The sequence below is a fragment of the Scyliorhinus canicula genome, chromosome 6 (genome assembly GCF_902713615.1).
Source record: "Scyliorhinus canicula chromosome 6, sScyCan1.1, whole genome shotgun sequence".
NCBI classification, from domain to species: Eukaryota; Metazoa; Chordata; class Chondrichthyes; order Carcharhiniformes; family Scyliorhinidae; genus Scyliorhinus; species Scyliorhinus canicula.
This window is the reverse complement of record NC_052151.1, coordinates 168,904,352-168,927,048: the sequence shown is the minus strand read 5'-3', so window position 1 is coordinate 168,927,048 and position 22,697 is coordinate 168,904,352. Positions and strand designations below refer to the sequence as shown.

The following is a 22,697-nucleotide window of genomic DNA, read 5'->3' as shown; positions in this document are numbered from 1 at the left end:
CAAAAGAGTCAGAAGTCAAAGTAGGGTTGCAACCATTGAACAAATATATTTCAAAGCTTTTTTTTACGCCAATTTAGAACTTTGGAGAAGCTTCAAGTACACAAATAAAACAGCGCCAAAATATCTGTTAGCTGCTATGTTCTGTGTTGTGGCTGTGGTAAAGGTGCGCACAGAACATCTAGTTCTTTGATTAGTAAGATAGTTATTAACAAAATGAACACGTGGAAAGATAACTAACAAACTCTAATACAGACAGTAACAAATAAGTGAATTCTCCTGGGGCTACTTCTAATGCAAACCGCCCTCTAGTATAACTTACTACCAACTCCTGATCTGTGGAGTCACATAAAGGATCACCACACCCCACCTGCTGGTTGGAGGTCAAACATCCAATGATATACATTGCTATGCGGATGCATATCACCACATCCCCTTCCTTTGGAAATGTGAATGTTTAACAAATCTAACTGTGCATTACAAAACATGACATGCGTAACAATTTCAAACGTGTCCCTTGTACACAGTTCGTTACATGTTCAGTCTTTCAGGTTAATGGCATCTTCTTGTTGATCTCCTAAATCTTAACCAAACACATGACCTTGTTTCATCTTTCGAAAGACCTGGGGCATGATTTTCCGCAGGCAGGATTCTCCGTTTTGCCGGCGCCCAGGGGGTTTCCTGATGGCGTGGGGCTGCCCCACAATGGGAAACCCCATTGACCAGCCGGCGTAACGGAGAATCCCACCAGCGGGTCGGGCCAGAAATGTGGTGTGGCGGGGCGGAGAATCCAGCCCTGGTTTTCTGGCTGGTCTTTGAATCACCATCTCTTTCAGCCTTTTGAAGCGATGCTTCCTACACAGTGTGTGTTCTTGCATATTGGCCTTATTGCCGATGCTTGTGTCTTCACTGTCGCGTCTGCTACCCAGTCGAGCAACTGTGTCCTCAACTCTTCTCTTATCCTTCCTTCTCTTTTTTATAATCAGCACTTTCCTTCTCCTTTTCTTCTTAGCTTTAGTGGCATCATCAGTGAAATTTTTGCGATTCACACTCGCATCTCACTGTGCACCTAGAGCATCATTCTGGCTATTGGTCTCGGTCAAGGGTTTAGTTGTTTCTGGACCCCTTGTTGCAATGGCTGCTTCTGGATCTTTTGCTGCAACAGCTGCTTCTAGATCATCTACTGGAATAGCTGTGTCTGGATCTTCTGCAATAATAGCTGTCTCTGGATCATCTGCTGTGAAAGTTGTTTCTGACTCTACTGCCACAATAGCTGATTCTGGAGCCTTTGCTGGATTGGGGTATTTTGGTTGATCCATGGTGCTTGTGAACGAACGCTGTACTGCGTGCCCAACAACAGGTGAGGCATCTAATGTCGGAATACTCTTGGAGCATCCACAGTTGCAGGCAAGTTTGCAACTTCAGGAATGATCTGCAAACACTCACATTCCAGTATCTTAGCTAGATCAATGTCCTCAATACTTCACTTTGTGTTTGAGTCTAAATTAGTGGATCATCCTCATCTGATATAATGATTCATCTGTTGTTGTAGAACTGCATGAAAATGTATTCATATGTTCTTGCTGCAAGTTTTTTTTTGGACTGGCCTTGAATACTTGTGAATCCATTGCAGGAACCTTTCCGTGGATAATTCATCGTACTTCTCTGGAGCCACTTTCTCCAAAATGGGGATTATTTCTTCAGTCACCATTTGGCTGTTCACAGTTTATTCGCTCTCAGATAATTTGTTTGCTGTTGCAATCTCACTTTCAGCCTCTGCACACTCCATCTTCAAACTTTCACACTCATCGTTGTTCTGCTCAGATTGGATGCTATTCATTATCACCTCATCACTAATGCCAAATAAACTAAATAAACTTTCATAGTCTTCCTCTTCTGGCTTATCATCTGATTCTTCACTTTCCTCATCGTAATCTTCTTCATCACCATCGTAATCATCATCATTATCGTCTGCTGTAGCTTCTCTTGTGAAGTACAACACTACTTGTGGAATTATGTGTTCCTGCATGAAATGACCAATTTCAAAATCAGCAGTGAGTCTTGCCGCAGAACCTTCATCCAGTTCCCCATCCTCTGGAACTTCAGGAGGACTAATTAAATTGAAGAAAGAGTCATTTGGTACAGTTTTTGTAACTGTTCTACCAGTGCTCTGGCCCTGATGCTCCTGCTTCATTGTTTTCAATGTGATATTTTTTCCTTTCTTCCAGTCGTTCTGGCACCCTGTGCATCCAATGATTTCTGCTTCATCCAAGAAAAAAAAATCAGACTCATCAGACTGTGACGCCATCTGGTATGTTTTTGTCACTGCTTCATTTGTAAAATACTCATTTGGCTCAAATGTATCCTCCAGAGTAAAACTCATTGGCTGTCCAGGATCTGAACATTTCACCTGTAAATCTTGTAAATGCTTTAAGAAAGGCTCAGCATTCTCCTGTATCATGTCATTGAGCAAATCCACATTTTTTAAGACTATCAACCAGAATTCTGGAATTGCTTTTGGCTCCTCCATCTCTTCATCTGGTTCATCTTCCTCCACCTTGACTTTTGCTTTTATCTAATCGGATAACTGTTCCACTTCATCTCGTTGCCACTTGCAATGATCCTCTGTCACTGCGCTGTCTGGAATGTACAGCTGCTAAACTAGGTTCATTGCCTGGCATGCTTCAGCTCCTATGATGGACTCCCATTCCACGTCCACAATGGAAAATGATAGGGTGTGACTTCTGTTGTGTACCCATGCTGCGAGCTCACATGCGCCTAATGTTGCAATCTCCATCCCATTGTAGTCTCTCAGCAGACTTGTTTGATTGATGGCTGTCGGTTTGACTCTCAGCCTGATCAAATCTATGAAACTGAGAATGTTGGACCTCGCTCCCATGTCAAGCTTGCATTTAATTAAAATGCCATCCAGCATCAATGGTATTATCCATCTGTCTTCCATGGTGTCAGCATCACCATCACTATTGCTGCAACTGGTAAGTAAGACTGCATATTCAAACCTATCGTGTCCTCAGTCAAAGTCAGATCAACGAAAAACAGGTATTCAATGCACATCTCATCAACCATGTTGACTGATCTGGTTTGGTCCATTGTTGGATGTGAAAAACGTTGCTTCGCAAAATGATTTGTTATGCCACACTTTGAACACTCTTTCCCAAAAGCTGGACATTGCCGTGGCTCATGTCAATTGCCACATCACGCGCACAAAATGGTGGATCTGGTCGGCTGTTTAAAATGGCCACCCACACTGGGATAACATTTCTTATTGGAATGCGTCACTAAGCTGGCGTCTTCATGTACATTGGCGCCAAAATGTTTCAGGTTCAGCGTACTAATCTGCTGTGCAGCTAGCTTGCTCACATGACAAATCTCCAGAGTGTTTTCTAATTGAAGGTCTTCTTCCCTCAAAAGCCTCTCGCGTACCTTGTCATTCGATATCCCAATCACGGATCACAACATCTTTAATGTATTAAAATTGCACGACTGCGTCTTCGGTTGGAACACTATCGAACGATTTGCCCACCTTCTGAGTAGACTTGCGAAAGATATACCGCTGGAATGTTTCATTTCTTTTTGGGGAGCAATGTCGATCAACGTATTCTATTACTTCATCGAAGGTTTTGCTTTATCCTTCGCTATCGAACGCGAATGTATTGTAAATTTCAATTGCTGAGGAGCTGCTACTATGAGCAGCAATGCAATTGGACTCTTGTCAGGCTGTGCCTGCAGGCCAAGGGCTACAACACTGAGTTTGAATTGCTGCTTAAAACACGTCAATTCTCGTCTACATTACTGGTGACTTGAAGCTGGTGAGTTGTTGTCAGCCCTTCCAAATCTAACTTTAGTCTTTCCGTGCATGGAGTTCCAGTTTCCCGTAGTTTACCAGATAGGTGGAAGAATTTTCTTTTTCTTTCTTCAGTCTGTTTCATCCTGTCTTCTCTGTAGTTATTTTCAATTATTTTATACTCTTGGTGCCATGTTATATTCTATTATGCACAGAATATAATAGGGCCGTGGTAAAGAACATATAGTTCTTTGATTAGTAAGGTAGTTTATTAACAAAATGAACATGTGGAAAGATAACTAATGAACTCTAATACAGACGGTAATAAATAAGTGAATTCTCCTGGAGCTACATCTCATGCAACTGTCCTCCAATATGATTTACTACCAAATCCTAATCTGTGGAGCTGTGGAGTTACATGGTGGATCACCATCCCCACCTGCTGGTTGGAGGTCACACATCCAACTATATACATTGCTATACATATGGAGATCACCACATTAGCTAACTTATTTATTCTGAAAACTGTGATGGAGTGATACAAACTGGCCTGCCTCTATGTTTGTGTGCGTGTGTGTGTGTGTGTATATACGCAGCCTCTGACCAAGGAAGGAAAGTACTATTCTATTTACGGATCAAGATCTTCATATTAACACCAATGAGGGATGGAATTACTGAAAGAAGTTTAAACAGGTGGGCATTGTAAAGCATTATCTAATATTGTAGTTTGAACAAAGAATTAGAGACTTCATTTGACATTTCTAGCTTAAGCTGGATTTTGATAGGGTGATATGATCTTGACAAAGAAACATCTTTCCCACCTTAGAAAGAAAGATATAAAAATCATTGAAAAGAGCTATTCAAAGTTCAAGTAGGGCAGCTTAATCAGCTGCGAAAATGTACGAATGGCAGGAGGTTAACTGGTGGCTGGATAATCATATCGATGAATCTCTGTAACAGATTTGCATCGTTGTATTTTTAATGGTCGCAATATAATGGGAGTATTGTATTGTCCAAACCTTAGTATTGGTACTTTGTGTTTAACCTCAGCTTTGGGTGTTGTTTCAATATTTCTCATAATTCTTTTGTCCGAAACGTAGAGTAACTTATCGGGGTAGAGGGTTACTGTAATATCCCGCAAAAGACATACAGGGTGGGAATGCTTGTCTATCCCATGTTCTTTGCAGAATATAAGCACCCCGCCCCCCCCCCCCCCCCCCCCCCTCCTCTCCCCCCACCTCCCCCTTCTCTCCCCCCCCCCCCTCCCCCCGTCCCCGTCCCTGTCCCCCACCCCGCCCAATTACCCGGTATATTTCTGATTGGCCAGTAAGGCACCGACCAGACAGAACCCCAGTAGGGGTACCGGGAAGTGTACATATCCTGCATATTAATGAAACTTGTTCTTAATTTTAGTCAGTGTGGACCACTCCCAACCCGCCGCCCCCATGTCTTTATTAAAGATACATCTTACAAGCGTTCTGCTGACAGATGTAGCTGAGAAAAGGAAGAGGATACTCAAGTGGAGCATTATCACCAGAATGGACTGGTTTTTTCAAATGTCCCTTTACTGTGCCATGTAGTCTATGTAATCCCACACAACATAGTACCTTGGGCCAACAAAGATGCTAACTAGTTTGGTTATCAGTTTAATATTGTTGATTGATGGTGATATTGACCCTAACTACTCCTTAACTACTAAGGGATAGGTCAACACTTTGCACTCTCCTGTCGGCCAGCAAATATGTTAGTCATGTTCTAAGTCATCCACAATAACAATAAAAAGTTCAACACAGCAAATTATTGCTTATATACCTCTGTTTGTTGGGTTTATTCAAGATCATATTTCATTGCACCATGAAGGAAATAAAATCAAATAATTTGGACCTGTGCATATCATGTGACTATTAGAAACTTTAAGCATGCACACTATAAAGCATCTTACTCATTATGAAGGCAATATTTAAATACACAATGACATTTTTCAGCCTTACATACAATGGTGAGAAATAGGAGTTGGAGCAGTCCATTCAGCTGATCAAGCCTGCTCCATAATTTGATTTCATCATGGTTGGTCTACAAAATTATGAGGGGCACAGACAGAGTGGATAGTCAGAGACTTTTTCCCAGGGTAGAGGGGTCAATTATTAGGGGGCATAGGTTTAAGGTGCGCGGGCAAGGTTTAGAGGAGATGTACGAGGCAAGTTTTTTTACATAGAGGGTAGTGGGTGCCTGGAACTCGCTGCCAGAGGAGTTGGTGGAAGCAGGGATGATAGTGACGTTTAAGAGGCATCTTGATAAATACATGAATAGGACGGGAATGGAGGGATACGGACCCCGGAAGTGGAGAGGATTTTAGTTCAGACGGGCAGCATGGTTGGCGCAGGCGTGGAGGGCCGAAGGTCCTGTTCCTGCGCTGTACATTTCTTTGTTCTTTGTTTGTAAGGAGGTCAGAGTTGTACACCGTACTCCAGGTGTGGTTTCCCCATTGAATGGCTGCAGCAAAACACTCCTGCTTGTATATTCCATTTCCCTTGCAATTAAGGTTAACATTCCACTGCCTTCCAGTTACTTGCTGTACCTGCGTTCTAAAGTCTTGTGGTTCATGGGCAAGGACATCCAAACCTGCAGCATTCTGCAGTCTCTTTCATTTAAATAATTGCTTTTCTAATGTTATAACAGGTGTGCATTAAAGAAAAGATGAACAGAACTATGAGTCAACCCCAACCTTTTGGGGATAATCACTTTACATGTTATTGACTGATGATCAAAAAATGAAAAAAAAAATGGACTTACAGACAGAATTCTTGTGGTTGCTGTCCTTACTGGGAAGCATTTTGACCCCTCTGGACTTCAGCTCTATTGCCTTTTTCACTTTTAGGGGGAAAAAAACGAAGAATTAAAAATGGAAAGAAAACATACTGAAATATAATAAGAATGCATGACTGCAACAGAATGGAGACCATTTCAAGTATTTATTTAAGTGCTATTAATTGTCAGCATTGCAAGTCGAAAACGATTTTTCTAAACTATACAGAGAACTTTTTGCCTGTTGGAAAATGCCAATATTTCCCCTTTGTTGTCAGATATTTTATCTGTCTTCTGTATTTATTTTCCCATTTGAAATCACCGCTTTTCATGTGTTTGTTCAACCTCTGGGAATGTTGACAAATGCCCATGGAGATCTTCATAGAAACCTGCAAAAAGGCGATTAAAGTGGTTGCAATTATATTGCAATGAGGAAGAATTTAGTGTTCCATTGTCATTTGTAAATCTGATAATATTTCAGGGCTTTGATGGAAGGTATTTGATCTGAGACGATGGACGAGATCATCCGGCTGTTCACAGTGGTGGAATCTTCTGGTCCTGTCGGCAGTGCACCCCCGCCCCGCGCATTTCCTGGCGGCACAGTGTGGATTCAGTGGGAAACCCCCACTGACAGCAAAGGGATTAGAAGATCCCGCTACCAGCCAACGACAGGCCACCTCCCGCCACCAAGTAACATGTCATGGGGAGGCCAGAGAACTTTGCCCGTTAATGCTGTTTTTCTCTCAACAGAAGCTGCTTCACCTACCCAGGGCATCCAAAACATTTTCCCCTTTCATAAAAATGGACATATTTATACTCATCAAACAGAAGTGTGAATAGTGCTTGGGGATGGACACTTCCCATTTCAAGCACCCTGGGCTGGATTCTCCACTAGCGAGATTCTCCATTTTGCCTACAACCCGGGCGTTTTCCGACGGCATGGGGCTGCCACATAATGGGAAACCCCATTGACCAGCCGGCGAAACGGAGCATCCCGTCTGCGTGCTGAACCAGAAATCTGGCGCGGTGGGATGGAGAATCCAGCTCCCCGTTTCAGCACCCACTTCCGGGTCAGGTAATCTTGCAACTAGATTCTACTCTACTTTATCTGCTGAATTAGGTGCATTTACGTGCTGTAGGCCTTGGCTCACTGGGATCCAGATTGAAATATCTCAAATTCATTACACATTGAACTATTATTGTCAATGGCAAAAGGGAACTTCTATCCCCTCAACGAAGCCCAAGGTGAAATATTGGGGCATAACTCAAGAGACCACTTTGTCCCCCAAGAATTTAGATTTTGGGACTTTTGTTTAACAGTTTTGGGTCAAGGATAAAAGCACTTTGGAAATTAAGCAGCTTTATTACTGTAATGTTGCATCTGTATCACAGCCCACGACAATTATAAAGTAATCCAAGTTGGAAAGCATATAGCTTTCACAACCTATTGTCAGTCCAAGTGTTTCATTTACAGGCCAGAAAAGGAAGGTTGTTATCCCCACAGAACTGATGATTCTGTCATTAATAGCAACGACTCAGTTGGCAGATTTCCACAAAGGGTAGGATCCATTACATAGAACAGGTGGCTAGCTGGGCAATTCCTAAGCACGTTATTGCCCTTCTGAACAAAAGCTTGATCATCAACCAGCTGGCTTCAATTGGAAACTGAGTTCAGCCAAAGAAAGTGGCTCTGCCTCACTAATAATAAATTTAACTCTGTATTTTGCCCATATTCCAGTGTTGGAGAGTTGCATTCAAATGCCCATACCTTAAACTGGTAACATTGAGCATTTCATGTTTCATGCTTGGTACTCAATACAGTTGTCACATGGACAATATTATGTAGATTTGTACATGGAAATCTTTGTGAAGTATAAAATCAATAATCCAATTGCAATGAAGTTCAATGGACCATGCTAATGGTAAACATGTCACCTGATTTTGGAATGATTCAATTTTATTACCTTATTTTCCATTAAAGCAATACAGTCTGATACAACTGGAGATCCATTTGTCCACCCCATTGACTATCACTAAGCATATTGGTGTCAGCTGTAATATGCCTTTCAGGGATAGGAGAAAGGGAAGGTGTCATGTGATCAGTTTTTGTTTCACTTTTGCTTAAAGCAGAGCACACAATACAGCTCTGCTGCTGGGGTCTGCAAGCTTTATAGCCATTTATATCTGTTGTCATGTCCTAGTCTCAATAAATTAACCCACAAACTGTTTACTCAATTGCTAATCAGGGATTGGTGGCTTTATTTAATTATAAAAATAAAACAGTCATGGAGTCATACAGCACAGAAAAGGCCCTTCGGCCCATTGAGCCTGTGGCAGTCAAAACCAACGACCTAACTATTCTAATCCCATTTCCTAGCTCTTGGCCCATAGTATTGTGCACCTTGGCATTACAAGTGCACATCTAAATACTTCTAAATTATTATGAGGGTCTCTACCTTCACCATCCATTCGAGCAGCGAGTTCCAAACTCCCACCATCCTCTGGATAAAAATATTTGTCCTCGCATCTCCTCTAAACCTCCTGCCCCTTACTTTAAATCTCTGGTTATTGATTCCTCTAAATGTAGATTAATTCTGTCCCTCAGAGTTGCTCACAATAATTTCCTCACCACTGAAGTAAGACTGACTGGCCTGTAGTTTCCTGGTTTATGCCTTCCTTCCTTCTTGAATAAAGGCACCGCATTGACTGTCCTCCAGTCCTCTGGCACCTCTCCTGTGACCAGAGAGGAACTGAAAAATATTACCCGTGCCCCTGCTATTTCCTCCCTTGCCTTACTCAATAGCCTGGAATACATTTCATCTGGCCCTGGAGATTTGTCTACTTTTTAAGCCTGACAGACCACTCAGAACCTTCTCTCTGTTACTTTATTTCATTTTATCACTGTCCTTCTCTCTGATTTTGATACCCACATCATTCCTCTCACTAGTGAACAAAGTATTGATTTATACCCTACCTACATCCTCTGGCTCCACACACAAATTACAACTGTAATTTTATTAAATAATAAAAAGTATTAACTGTCCTTAATGGCCCCTACTCTTTCCCTCGTTATCTTATTATCTTTACTTGTAAATCAACTTCGGATTTTCCTTTATGTTAGTATCCTTTCATGTCCTCTTTTCGCTCTTGTAATTTCCTTTTTAAGTTCCCTCTTACGTATTCTATATGCCTCTCAGGCTTCTGCTGTTTTGAACCCTCGATATCTGCCATAAGCCTCCCTTTCTCTCATGATCCAATGCGTATATGTGTCAAACAAAAGTTGTCAACTGCATTATCTTCTCTGATCTATCACTTCTAGATTCTGACAGCAGTTCAGTCAGCTTGACTTAAAATAATGTAGAAAGCTAGGATAACTCAAAACACGTTAACATTTGATTCAACCTCAGGGATGATCTTACTAATAAATATAAGGATCTTCTGAAGACATCTTTGCAGAATACAAGCATTTATCAATCCTATTGATAACATTGACGATATATTTTTGTCATTCATGTTTCAGCCATTGGAAGAGAAAGATTACCAGTCATTAGAGCTGATACAAGCCCCACATTTACTGATGGTGTACAACCAAAAGTTAACTGTCCACTGTAATTGTCCTGAGCTCTTCCTATGGGCAAAAAATGTGTGCTTACATTTGACAAATGAACCAATTACCTGGTGATGAACTGGGCCAGATCCTTCATTAATTTTAGAGTTAAAGGATGCAAACACGATTGAGGGGTTGAGGAAGCTATGTGGTTGGCAGCTTTGTCTTTGAAAACATCAGCAACTTTAAGGCCGGTAAATATTTGCCAGCATTGTCTGTAGGCATTTACTCTGCATGGGAACAATTGAGCCTGTTTTCAAACCATTCCAAACTGAAATAAAACACCACGGGCGTGATCGAATGGGTGAAGCTCTACACTCCGTAGTGAACGTGATTTCCTGTGTGCTTCCCGACAGCCAACCAGGGGTTCCGCAGCCAGTACCTAATGGCAATTAGTGCTGGAAATGTTCCCCCAGTGATGATGGCCCATCTGGGATGGCATGGTGCAAGGGTGCCACCCGCCTTCCAAAAGACCACCTTAGAGGAGAGCTCCGGGGATGCCACTATCGGGGAGTCACAGCTATCACCCCCACCTTCCACCAGCACAGAGGCACACATCTCCGTGGGCGGCAGTAGTGGACAGGCCTCTGAGACGCAATCTGGTTAGCGCCACACAGTCGCTTCCTGCCAGCTGATTGGCCTGTACCGTGCTCAGCATCTCCCTGGTAACCAGGGAGAGCAGCACAGAAACCACTCCCTCCAAATACACTCAGAACAGCACCACGAAGACCTGCTTCACATTTCAGAGATGCTGCCTAATCAGGCTGCTGGACACTATGGAGTCGAGACGGGACACCCTGTTCACCCAACGTGATCGGAGGATCAGCCTCAGGACTGCCAGTGCTGCCTGGGAGGCAGTGGCCATCAGTCCAGGAGGTCAGCAGTCCAGTACAGGAAGAAGAACAAAGACCTCCACCAGACTGCACGGGTGAGTTGACATCGGCCCCCGGCATCAATCTCACCTCACACTGCCAGGACCTCCCAACCCCCTCCCAGTGTGTCAGCGGTTGGTACTGGACACCCACCTCCTGCCCTAGCATGATACTGTGCCTGTGCCCCAGCACACCGTGGCACCCACTAGCACAACCTATCCATGCCCACATGTCACCCGCCATAGAGCCCCTCACACCCAATGCATCAAGTATCCGGCTCACAATACCTTTTCTTTGTCCTTGCAAGACGTTGGCACCTAAAATGCAGGAAAGAGCCCAGACAGATGGCGAGGATAGAGGTTGGCCTGCACTGCAGGGGGTGAAGATCCACTGCCGCTTCATCCAGATGTCCTGTATCAAGCGAGTGGTTCATGTCAGAAAAAACGATCATTCCCTCTCACAGACCGCATGCCCATTCTCTCAGAGTATCTCCATTGGGTGGTGACGGCCCATCCAGGGCCCCGGTGCCAGGCTGCCGCATGCCTTCCAAGAGACCACCTTGGAGGAGAACATCGAGGCATCACAGCTATCGCCTCCACCTTCCACCAGCGCAGAGACACACACCTCCGTGGGTGACAAGGTGGACAGGGGTCTGGGGCGCAATCTGGTTAGCACCATACAGTTGCTGCTGCTCATCAGGTGGAGGCAAAAACATTGAAGGGAGTCAGTAGTCAGAGCTGTGCTGTATCACAGGACTCAGTAGGGCCCCAGCCAGATGTCGAGCTTCTGGACAAGGTTATCCCGGAGTTGATGCGGACGCTAGGGTTGGCCGTGAGATTCAGGAGAGGATGTCAGCGACACACCAACGAGTGCGCAGCCTATTGGAGAAATCCCAAAGTCTGCGGGTTCAGGAGATGGTGTAGACACTGCATGGCACCGAGGTCAACACTGCTAGGGTGGCGACCACAATGGAAAGCCTGGAGCACGACGTCCATGCCATGAGTGGTGGTGTCAAATGCATGGTTCAGTCTGTGATGGTCATCGTTGATCATCTCGACAGCATGTCACAGTCACTGCAGGACATGTGCCTGGCACAGGTGGACATTGTCGATGCTTGTGGACCATGTCTCACATGCAGGTGAGCAGTGCCAGGGCTCTCCAGAGCCTGGCCCAGTCACTGAGGAGCATCTCTGAGGGCGCCAACACCATGGTGCAGAGAATGGGGAGGTGCCAGGAGCAGCAGAGCTAAATGATGCAGGGGCCCTTGATGCTCACTCCAGCTGCCCCTCCTTCCTATCAAGGCCAGCAGGGCACTATGGGCACCCTCCGGAAGGAGGCAGAGCCGGAGGCTGACGCCGAGCCTTTCACCAGAGTGACAACGGCGGTCTTCAGCTTTCCCTAGTCCTTCCCCTCCCCCTCCCGCTGTACCGTGGCACATCTCAAGGCAGCGGGCAAAGCAGATGTCACCGGTAAGGCAGCCGGGTCCCTTTAGCTCCAGGCCATCCAGAGGATGCCCGCCAGGGACATCAAAGGCCACAGGTCACAAAAAGCAGCAGGCTGCTTCCACTTCCGATGTGCTCCCTAGGGATACAACAGACTTAGCGGCAGAGCATGGAAGCTGAAGTAGATTGGGCACTGGGTGGAGGGTGGGGCACTAATCAGTAGCTAGGGACAGTTAGGGTTTTGAATGTTCACAATTAAACATGGTACACCTGGGACATGTGAAGCCTCTGTCACAGCAGGTTCCCGTGGACACCAGACCCCAGACCCCTGCCGGGAACACATAGAACATAGAACATAGAACAGTACAGCACAGAACAGGCCCTTCGGCCCTCAATGTTGTGCCGAGCAATGATCACCCTACTCAAACCCACATATCCACCCTATACCCGTAACCCAACAACCCCCCCCTTAACCTTACTTTTATTAGGACACTACGGGCAATTTAGCATGGCCAATCCACCTAACCCGCACATCTTTGGACTGTGGGAGGAAACCGGAGCACCCGGAGGAAACCCACGCACACAGGGGGAGGACGTGCAGACTCCACACAGACAGTGACCAAGCCGGGAATCGAACCTGGGACCCTGGAGCTGTGAAGCATTTATGCTAACCACCATGCTACCCTGCTGCCCCATGAAGGACCAGGCTCAGGTATCCTCCCGGATCCAAACACACACGCACTCCCTGGTTAGGGGGATATTCCCAGTGCTGAAGCCTAGCTATTGGTGTTGAATTGTTGGCTGTTACCTCTATGGTGTTGACACCTCCAGGGCTCAGGCAGAGTGTTGAGGCCTCACAGCTTGATTGGGATGAAGGGCAATATCATTCGCCGGCGACTTGGAACGTGTACTCACGAGATTCCACTTGAGAATATTTTGTTTATTAAACCGTCAACAGTAACAAAGATTTGAAAATCAACTGTGAAACATTCCACATATCACACTAACCATTAAACAACAAGGAAACATTACCGTTCCAGATTCGTATCCATATATCACCTCATTTTCAGAGGACAAACCAAATTCAAATACCATGGAGCTGCATGCCCGATTTCGAAGATGGCTACTTACCTCCTCCGATCCCCACAGCAGCCATTGCACGAGCTTCCCGTTTTTAGTGCTACAGGGTGCCCTCATGACCTCCTGTTGGGGAACTGGTTAGATCACGAGAAGCCGTTCAATAGGGTATCCATCTTATAATGAGATGGAGATTGCCCTCAATTGGTGTGAACTGTCACCTCGCCACATCAAGGAAGGATCCGGAACCTGCCAACGGGAGCGGGCCGCTTAGGTCGTAAACCGCCTTGTGCGGATCCTGATTTTGTCCTCTGCCGATATCTATCCGACTCGCACGGAACTGTGCTGAGTGCATCGCAGCCATTAGATTGTGCTCCATAACTTAAAAGTCGGACTTGTATACTTCAGAGAGTGTTGATGTTGTTTAATTAAGTGCTTTTTTTCAACAGCAACTAGTCTTTTGAGATTTGTCTGTGCCTAGCCCAGTAGAAGAAGCTACCACATTATCAACAAACCTAAATGCAAAGCAATTCTCTTGGAATTCTCTCTCACTGTAGGAAGCACCTAAACTCATTTCACAGTAACACAGTTGAGATTGTGAACGTACTGATGTGGAGAATCCCAGATGTGAACCTGAATGCAATCTTTCTGTGGCACTGCACATTGTCCTCTCAATAAATTGCATCAATGCGCAAAAACAAGCATTGCATCTTTCTTTAAACTTCAAGTCATTTTGCCCATATTTGAAGGGGAAAATGATGGATACAAACAGAAAAACAGAAACATTTGAGGGTTTTTTTGAATGAACAAACGTGATAAATAGTCCATACATTTTCGAATGGCATATTCTGGAAATACATTTTTAAATGTCAAGGTCCAGCAAGCATATTTATTACTGCGAAATGAACAAAAACCAAGACAAAGGTACTTCACAATTTCAAGTAGCTGTGATCACGAATAATAAAATAAGCTGGTGTAATAAATTAGTGTTGGTTCGGGAATAGAAGTGAAGAACTGCAAAAGCAGCGAAACATAGAACCGAAACATCATTGGGCATTTTCTTTCTATCAATTGAAGATAAGTGATTTTATGTTTGCCAGCAACTGTAAATTAATACTAATGAAAAACACCCTATTTTTCTTTTTACTGAACGCTGGAGAAAGGAGGTGATTACTTGACGATGCGCCAGTTGATGAGAAAAGAGGGCAGGTTCATGGCCATATGTATTCACCACTGGTATTCCTCTTCTCAAGTGGTACAAAAATTATCATCACACGGTTGGACAATCTGCTGCCGTCCCCTCTCGGGAGAAAAGGTTTCGAGTTGAATCTTATGTAATTTGTTAATAAGTCCGGCAATAATACCTTGCGATAGCAAATCAGTACCACAGAGGATCGTTCATTAGCCTAGGCTACTGCTTCATAATGAGCAAAATTCTGAATAGTCCTCATAAATTGGCTTTTGCCCTTGAGTGGAGAACTGCCAATCCCCTCTGACTCTACTGACAGCAATAAAACAGCTGTGGAGTGCCTCTCCAATCAAAAAAATGAGCAAGTTGGCCATCGTTCCAATTCAATTTGCACTTCAATCTCCATAGCATCTGGTCACTAGTGACACATCTGAAGATTATGATGCTTCTATTGTCACTCAATCACCTCAGTTGTTCTTTAAAAAGCTTAAAAATAGTGAATGAAAAGGGAAAGAAAACAGGGCAGGTTGGATAACGAAAACCTTTGTTAATCAATCAAATCATTGTCACGATTCCAAACCAAAAAATGCAAAGAAGCTTAATCGGCACTTTTCATAGAATTTACAGTGCAGAAGGAGGCCATTCGGCCCATTGAGTCTGCACCGGCCCTTTGAAAGAGCACCCCATTTAAGACCACGCTTCCAATCTATCCTCGTAATCCCACCCAAACTTTTTGGACACTGAGGGCAATTTAGCATGCCCAATCCACCTAACCTGCACATTTTTGGACTTGTGAGAGGAAACTGGAGCACCTGGAAGTAACTCACGCAGACACAGGGAGAACGTGCAGACTCCGCACAGACAGTGACCCAAGCAGGAATCGAACCTGGGATCCTGGAGCTGTGAAGCAACTCTGCTAACAACTGTGCTACCGTGCTGCCCCACATGGAAGAAATGGTTCACTGTTTCAGATCTGTTGGAAGGGTCAGAGACAAAACAGAAGAGAAAAGTGAGCCTATGAGCTCACTAATCCAGTGGAATCCACTGACAAATACAATCTGTTTTGGAAACAGTGGTAGGACACAGTAAAACCCTCAGCTCATGAAGTGATTTACTTCAAGTGAATGTAGATTTTAGACAAGAATTCATCACCACAGCAGAATAAAGTCGTGAAACCAGAAATGCACCTAAGTACATTCCTGACACTGAAAGAGTATGAACAGCTGGTGGGGTATGGACACAGTAGGTTGAATCAGGCTCTCAATTAAATTTAAGGCATTGATTGGAAGAACAGTCATGGCAGCTGAGGCACCTAATTTCGTCTGACAAGGGCGGAGCACCCAAGGCTTCTGGGAAACTAAATGTGAGCACCATCTCACTTGCCTGTGGAAAAAGCTGTCTGCTTGATCGGCACCCCCTTCAGCCCCTTAAACATTCACTTTCACAACCACAACAATGTGTTCTCTCTTCAAGATTCATTGCAGCAACTCGCCAACAGCACCTTTCAAATCCATGTCCTCTACCACCTAGAAGGACAAGGGCAGCAGGTACAAGGAAAAATCATCACTTCTAAGTTTACCTCCAAGTTACAAACCATCACAATTTGGACAAAGATCGCCATTCCTTCATGTTCACTGGGTCACAATCTTGGAACTCGCTGGTTAATACCATTTGTCAGCACCATTTGCAACTTCTCAGATAATAAAGCAGTCCATGTCCAAATGCAGAAAGACATGGACAATATCCAGGCTTGGGCTGATAAGTGGTAAGTCACAATCGCAGCACACAAGTGCTAGGCAATGGATTTCTCCATCTTGACTTGACATTACCATTGCTGAATCCCTCAATATCAACATCCTGTGGTTGACATTGAGCAGAAACTGAACTGGATGAGTCATGCAAAATCTTTAGCTGCAAGAGCAGCTGAGAGACTTTAAATTCTATTGCAAGTAATTCATCTCCTGACTCCCCCAAAATACAAGGCTCAGTCAGGAATGTGATGGAATACTTTCCACTTGCCCAGATGACTGCAGTTCCAACAAAACTCGAGAAGATCAACACCCCATCAGGACAAAGCAGCTGCTTGATGGGCACACCATCACTTTAATATTCACTCCCTCCACCACCAACGCACACAGGCAGCAGTGTGTACCATCTTCAAGATGCATTGCAGCAACTCACCAAGACTCCTTCAACAACAACTTCCAAACTGTGACAACTACCACCTAGTAGGACAAGGGCAGAAGATGCATGACGCCACCACTACCTGCAAGTTCCCCTCAAAGCCACACACCATCCTGACAGCATGCTTCACTGTCACAGGATCAAAATCCTGGAAATCCCTTCTTAGCAGGAATGTCGGTGTACCTGCACCACATAAATTGCAGAGGTTCAAGGAGCCACCTTCTCAAGCGCAATTAAGGTGGCTAACAAATGTTGTCCTTGCCATTAACAAAAAGCGCAATGGCAGCACCTTCACCGCATAACTCTAGCAGTTTAAGAAGGTGGCACACCACCGCCTTCTGAAGGGCAATTAGGCATGGGCAACAAATGTTGACCTCGTCAGCCATGCCCATTATCCCATGAGGAATTATTACAAAGGTGAAATACAGGGTATGCAAGGGCAGGGGATAGCCTATGTGCCCTGTAAAATCATGATGTTGTTTGTGTTTGATGGAGGGAGAGACATCCTCATTGGGGAGGAAGGTAAGAGGAAGTGTGAGGAGGAGCTGGGTGAGGTATTTGAGGGGGGATTTGGAGTGAGGGTAAATGCAATATCCTCCTTTGTGCGATTAAGTGCATCTTTCCAGTGTGATGGTCTCCAGAGCCCTCCAAACAGTGGTGTGGGAGCATGACTTGACGGAATTCCTTAATGTGGAGAAGATAAAATTCGCCAATTGAGAATCGAAGGAGGGATTCCTCTCGAGATGGAGGTTGTTCATCTCCTACATTAAGAATGTCAGTGGGTGGGGGGTGGGTGGGAGGGCTGGGTTTTGTTTATTGTTCTGTTTTATAGTCATTACTGTTTTATTGTTTAGCTATAAAAGGAAGCATGTAGGATATATGGGGAGTGGGGTGACGCAGTTATAAAGATGGTTGTGTATTTGTGTTTTGTATAAAAATGAAAATCCCTTGAATAAAAATGTGGGTGCGATTTAATAGTCGCACTTCACTGAAGCGAGAGAACGACGAGGCTGCAAAATCACGGGAGAGGCCAAAATCGAGAACTGCGCTGGGTGCTCATCAATTTGGGATCTAATCGGCCCGCACCCATTGGTGAAATCGCAAGAAACCAATCTTACGATTAACGGGAGCGACCCCAATCACACAGCCTCACCAGCAAGTGGTCACGTGGGTGCTGATTAGTACCCTTTTTTAAAAATGTGAAGTTCATGTAATGGCTGCTGCTGGAACCCGAGGAGGTGAATAGCCATCTTCGCTTCCAGGCAAAGAGCCCGACGGCACTGGAGTTGATGCCTCGGTGCTTGGAGGGAGGGTGGGGGAGCCCTCGGGGAGACAGCTTCCGTCAGGCTGGATCGCTATTGGCGGACCTGGGGTTTGCTGCTCATATCCTGGGCTGGGGGGGGGGGGGGGGGGGGGTTGGGTGTCTTAGTGCCCATGGGCCCACCATGCCAACCCCTGGATCATGTGGTCTCATTCTGGGGACAACCCAGCCGCTGCCGACCTGTCCCACTGACCACCTGAAACTCCCACTGACTGCAGATGCCTGCGGCTGAAGGCTATTGCGAATTGGAAATTGACAATCGTAGTTATGGGAGCAGTTCACACAGACAAAGTGGATCTCTGTGGATAGGAATGCCATGTAGCATGTTGGAGTTATTGCCTAGCATCCCAATCAGACTGTGATGTCTGTACACTGTGCCTGAACACTGCAGGAGAAAACACCACAGACTGCAGTGGCCAACACCCGAACATCCAGGGGCTGGGCCCCAGCACCGAGGATATTTCCATGGCCAGAGAGTGGGTGTGCGGATCGGGCAGGGGACCAGCACTCAGTCCAATTAACATTACGTACAGGTGTCTGGGATACAGGCTCTGGGGTCCGGTCATCAGGGGCCTCCACTGCCACTGGGGGTGTGTGGGCAGGGCGTGTTGGGGAGTGGGGGAGGAGGAGAAGAAGCAATGGGGGGACTGGGATGGAGAGACCGCTGGTGGTTAGACACTCATCCTCTCCCAATTCCTTACAGATATTCAACGCAATGGAAGACATCTTGGACCCAGCGGAAGCTGCCCGAGTGTTGCTTTTGGCTGGCCAGGTGGCCAGATGCTGGAGGGCAGCAACGTTGACAGGGCCCCATCCCACACCCTGAGAACCTGGCTGACCAAGACAGGGGGTTACCCAGAGGGGGAGGTCTGCGACGGTCCAAGGTGTACGGGCATTGCTAATCTTTCGAACAGATGACAGACAATGTTGGTGCAGAAGGCTCCGTCTCAACAAGGGGACAGTAGGGCATCTGTGCCATGATCTGATGGATTTGGCACCATGTGGAGGAGGAGGATACCTGCTCCTGGTGGCCTTCAAGATCACCACAGCTCTGAACTTCTACACCTCAGGATTATTCCAGGGCATCTCACAAGCTACAGCCCACAAGTGCATCAATGAAGTCACAGATGCTCTGAATAACCGGGCAGTTAACTATATAAACTTTGGCCTGGACCAAGTCCAACAAGATGCCTGGGCAGCAGATTTCTCCACCATCGACAGGATGCCCCAGGTCCAGGGGCTGATGGACGCTTTGCACTCTAGGAGCATTCTACATCAACAGGAAGTGGTTCCAGTCCTTGAACATGTAGCTCATCTGGGACCAGCACATAAAGATCATGCACATGTGTGCACGTTTCCCAGGGAGTGTGCATGACAGCTACATCCTGGGACATTTGGACACTCCGGCCTCTTCAATCAATGCCCCTGGATGGCTTGGTTGGCTCTTGGGGGATAAGGGGTACCCACTAAGAACTGGGCTAATTATGTCAGTACGGAGGCCAGTGACACCCCTCCCCCCTCCTATGTACGCCCACCCTACCCCCTTTCCCCCCAGTGCCCTCTCAGTGATCCTTGTCCTGCTTAGCCTTCCATACTTTACCGCTATGTCTAGGTGTGGCCCCAGGATGCACAGTAGAGAAGGTGGCAGCTTGCTGCCTGCCACATCCCATGGTCTTCGATGTACCGGCGAGTGTCCGCTGAGGACTCTGGGGCCGGAGAGCCCAGCTCACTTGCAGCCAGCACATGCCCCGCCATGCCACCCTGTTCCGGATGCTGACTCTGAGACACGCCATTATGAGGGTGGTTGGTCCTGGGGAGCAGGTGGCTGTCACTGCCACTCCATGGGTGGCTCTGGATAGACACCCAGCACTCCCTACTCCTGGTTGGTGCCCATAGAGCTCTGGTGTTTACCTCAGGACAGAGGAGCAGCTTGATCGAGCCCCGGCTGCCCCTGCATATCTGGCACTGCCAACTCTGGCGGTTCCCCAGTGTCTGCAGCACAGCGCCAACGCCCTCGGTGATGCTCCTCAGTGACTGTGCACTTGTGCACTCTGGCAATGCCCACCTGCAACTGGGACACATCTCCATCAATGGGGACATGCTTTGCAGCACCTCAGCCATACCCACCTGAGACTGGGACATGTTCCGTGGCCCTTCGGTTATGTCCACATGGGACTGGGACACCTCCTCTCGCGACCAGGAAATCCTCTAGAGGGCCTCGGCAATGTCCTCCTGAGATTGAATCATGCCCCTGCAGTGCCTCATCAAAGTCCGCTTGGTACTGGGTCATGTCCCCCAGCGACTGGGACACGCTGTCGAGGTGGTCAGCTATGGCCGTCACTGACTGAGCCATGCCTTGGCACCTCCACTCATGTTGCTGACGTTGTGCACCAGGCTCTTCACTGTGGCCACCACCCTAGCAGTGTTGGCCTCGGTGCTACGTATTGCCGGCACCATCTCCTGCAGCCATAGTCTTGGGACTCCAATTGGTGTGGGTGGCACTGCTGGACATAGCTGGGCCGGGGTACAGAATGGTGCTGGGCTGGCAAGCGCGGTACTGGCGAATCAGCCGGCGGGATCATCATTTGTGGTGTGAAGCCCGTGGGGCCTCGTTAAGTGGACCAAATAATATTTTATACCACACTGAGAAATGTTTTGGTTGAATCGCACCCTATATTTGTTTTAATGATGCTGTATGTGACCTGCTGACTCCCTTCTACATACTAAGTTTGGTCTAAAGTGTCAGTCTATGTTCATCGCATGCATAGACTTTACAGATACCCAAAGCGAACTAGGCTAATTATATGAAAGGATGCCAATCCATTTAGTTGAATTGGTGGAATGAGTTCCTTCAATGAGGATAATATTAGTGTGAAATGTGAAAAAATCTCAGCAGTTAAACTGAGGGAATGCTGTACTATCCTTTGGATGAAATAATGAAACTAGGCCTCATCTGTCCTTTCAATTGGGAACAAAAAATCGTACTCCACTTTTCAAAGCAAAGAAAAAAGTTACTCCGATATCAAGGCCACCATTTATCCCTCAACCAACATCACAAGAGCAGATTATCTGGTCATCCATCTCATTGCTGTTTGTGTTTCATCCATTACAATAGTACTTGTACTTCGAATGTGTTGGTGACAGAAAACTGACTTCTGTAGTTTTCATTAACCTTGCCATCTTGTCAGCCAGATTTAGTCAATAACTTTCACATTCTCTAGCTGCTTACAGTCTCAAACTGCATGAAGATGGTGAATAAATTACTGCTTTCTTCCTTAAGTATTTACTGAATTTATCTTCCAACAAAGATAGGGTTCAATATCCTTCATTTGGATCAAAACACCCTTTGCATCTCAGAAAGAGTGCTGACTGTGATGATTATGTTCAGCAAATTCAGTCATTTCCAAAGTCCAGCTGCTCACCAGACCGGAACCATCAAACATTTCTTCAACACAAATCAATTGGAAGAGGATTTGATTTTGCAATGACTCATCTGACATGCCCACGGAAGCAATGTCACGCTCATAACTTTTAAAATGCAACCCTGATTGACTCTTACAATTTACTTTTTTCTTTTAAAATGGGCAACATGCTCTGACAAAATGGCTTCTGCAAGGCAGATGACCTAGAGTGCGATTTAATGGACAAGTTTCTCAGTGTCATTTTTTGCCAGGATTGGTGAGGTGTTCATCGATGGTCACAGTGGGGAGAGCGCGGCTCGTATTTAATAGCCCTTGGAGAAAATTAGCTCCCACGAACTCTTCGCCATTACTGGCTGTCTCGCCGTCTGATTCGCCAGACCTGCACCTCAGCATCATGCTGGAAAAAAGAGGAAAATGTTTTTTAAAGCTCCCTCACCACTCATTCCCAGTCAACATATAAGCATGGCAGCGCGCAGACCTGGTCCTCGCTTTGTGGATGCTGACCTCGCCAGGCTCCGCGACACCATCGAAGCGAGGCAACCTGTTCCCCCGAGGGGGTCGGAGGACCAACAGGAGGGTCAGCAATGCCACCCAGGAGTCAGTGGCAGCGGCTGTCAGTTCGGGCAGGGGACAAGGAAAACTGCCATCCAATGTAAGAAGACCAATGATATCAATCGAGTTGCAAGGTAAGTTGCCACCTCTATCCTGGCTCAGTTCTGCCTGCCACCCTTCAAATTCCCAATCCCTCTCCCACCCCCACAAATTCCTGGCTGACATCTCGCACCCTCCCTATATCCAATCCATCAGCTCAACCCCTTCATGTCCAGGTGCAGTGCCCATAGATGTCACCTGCTATAGCGTGCAGCTCACAATGCCCTCTCTTTGTCCCTGCAGGAGAAGATAGTCCATAATAAATTAGATAGGGGCAAGACAGAGGTGGAGTTGCAGAGATCCAAATCCTAACCTCCACCCCCCC

The 22,697-nt window shown here is 46.0% G+C and overlaps 1 protein-coding gene and 1 pseudogene across 1 annotated transcript in view; both read right to left on the bottom strand.

Annotated features, from left to right (window-relative positions):
- The window catches only part of LOC119967641 (CUB and sushi domain-containing protein 1-like), a 2,889,858-nt gene that overhangs the window by 1,097,715 nt on the left and 1,769,446 nt on the right, over positions 1–22,697 (bottom strand). The window contains exon 7 of the mRNA XM_038800434.1: positions 6,596–6,673. Coding sequence (XP_038656362.1) covers positions 6,596–6,673 — 78 coding nt within the window. The remainder of the gene's footprint in view (positions 1–6,595; positions 6,674–22,697) is intronic.
- LOC119966896 lies at positions 955–2,959 on the bottom strand (annotated as a pseudogene).